Genomic DNA, 1877 nt, shown 5'->3' with positions numbered 1-1877 from the left:
AGCAGGAGAGCCGGGGCTGTCGGACACCCCTGCTGGAGCCCCTCACCTGACACCTCCAGTCTGGTCTGCCTTGTGCGTCCTTGGCGTCCTGCAAGGTACCAGGAGTACTGACCCGCCTGGGAGGGCTGGGCGTCCGGGATGACCAGCTGGGCCTGGCCTCCGTGCACCAGGAGCCGCCACCCAGCGCTGGAGAAATCCCCTGGGGCGTCCACCCTGAAGAGGAGCTGGGGGTCCTTTCCGGGGACCCTCAGGTGGATGACGACGTGGATTAAGGGGCTGGTGACGTTGCAGGACATCAGGGCCGGCTGGCCCCTGGGCACGGTCACCACCTCGGTGCAGGACAGGCTGTCCCATACTGGAGGAGGGGGCAGCGCCTGAGTGGGGCCTGGGCCCCTGGCCCACAGCCCTGCCCAGGCCCCAGAACAGGGCAACAGACTCTCGCCACCCTGCGGGTCCCCCTGACCCTGGTCACTCCGGGGCTCTGGCACAGGCACGGACACTCACCGGTCTGCGGAGAGCCCCGGGAGGGCCCGAGGAGCAGGAGCGGCCAGAGCACCCAGATGGGGGGCGGCGCCATGAGGCAGCAGGGGCAGGGGGGTGCCTGGCCCCTCACTCGTGCTGGCTCCGGGACAGGGGGTGTCCTGGGGTGTTTCCAGGTGGCTGTCCCAGGTGCCCCGCGGGAAGTGGAGGATTTGGCCTAGGGTGGACACTCGGCCACTGCTGTCCAAGAGCCCGCGGGTTCCCACTGCAGCTGCTCACCTGCGAAGGTGACACCCCGTGTGTCCGAGGCCCGAGGGTCCCCCCCCCGCTCTGGGGGACACCAGGCAGCCGAGGCCTGTGCTTGGGGCAGACGGGGGACAGCCCCACAGGCCACGCGGCCCTCACGCTGGCCTCCCCTGCCACCGCACGCTGGCCGGGCTGCACCGGGGGCCGTGGGGAGGGCTGAGCAGGCTCGGCCCCCGGACCTGCCTGCCGGGCCACAAGCCCCTGCTGCCCTCCTGCCCCACAGCCCAGGTCTGGGGCGACGCCCCCCAACAGCTGTGCCTGTGGGTCAGGCGGGTGCGGGGCCTCTGGGGTACTTGCTCTTGACCTCAGGCGCAGGGGGACAGCGGAGCCCCAGGGCAGAGGGGGAGGCTGTCCTCAAGCAGCTCTGTGTCCTGGGGCCCTGTCCGCTCCGCTCTCTGGGCTCGGCCGCGGCCCCTGGGACTGGAAACCGCAGCCCCCAGCGGCACCAGGGAGAGCGGGGGGCCCCGGGGCAGCTGAGCGGCGTTCTGGGGCTTTGGGGGCGGAGAGGGGCCACGCGGACGCCCTCAGGCTCTGAACGGCGTGGCTGGCGGCTACCAGTGTGTTGCTGCGGTCCCAGTCAGCCTGGCCTGGGAGATGTTTGTTACTCGTATCGCTTTCTCCTTCCGGGTTGTTCCTTTCCCTTCCCCTTTTGTAAATAAACCTGCATGTCCCAGCTCAGCTGAATTTTAAGCTCCTGGGTGAGGCCCCACCCCCAGGTGACCAGTTTATCTGGGATGTCCTGTAACAAGGGGGTGCACAGGGTGTGGGCTGAGGTCTCAGTGGGGCCTGGCTGGGCCTGACTGGGCCTGACTGGGGTCTCAGTGGGGTCTGAGTGGGCCTGACTGGGCCTGACTGGGTCTGACTGGGCCTGACTGGGGCTCTGACCACCCCAAATCCGACCTCGGCCCAGGGTGACATCGCCCCCATCCACCGGCTCAAAGCCGGCGACGGTCACCCTGGTCTCCTCCGCCCCCCGGCTCAGGGCCTCCCCTGGGCAACCACCCTGACTGGGGTCTGTGCTGTGGCCGCTGCACCCCGACCCACTGAGCACAGGCCGCGCCAGATCCCGGTCATCGCCGGTCAGCCAGGCG

The 1877-nt window shown here is 69.7% G+C and overlaps 1 protein-coding gene across 1 annotated transcript; it reads right to left on the bottom strand.

The window, feature by feature from the left end:
* Positions 1 to 46: 46 nt before the first annotated feature.
* Positions 47 to 1053, bottom strand: SECTM1 (secreted and transmembrane 1; the record flags this gene model as incomplete). The annotated part of the gene is made up of 2 exons (XM_004695836.2): positions 505 to 1053; positions 47 to 355 (listed from the first exon to the last, which is right to left on the bottom strand). Coding segments are annotated over exons 1-2 (382 nt in total), but the record flags the coding sequence as incomplete, so codon positions are not given.
* Positions 1054 to 1877: the final 824 nt, after the last annotated feature.

This window comes from Condylura cristata, unplaced genomic scaffold, assembly GCF_000260355.1.
Source record: "Condylura cristata isolate star-nosed mole 26May11 unplaced genomic scaffold, ConCri1.0 scaffold01166, whole genome shotgun sequence".
NCBI lineage: Eukaryota > Metazoa > Chordata > Mammalia > Eulipotyphla > Talpidae > Condylura > Condylura cristata.
Note: the sequence above shows the minus strand (reverse complement) of the source record. Positions and strands in the feature narration are given on the sequence as shown.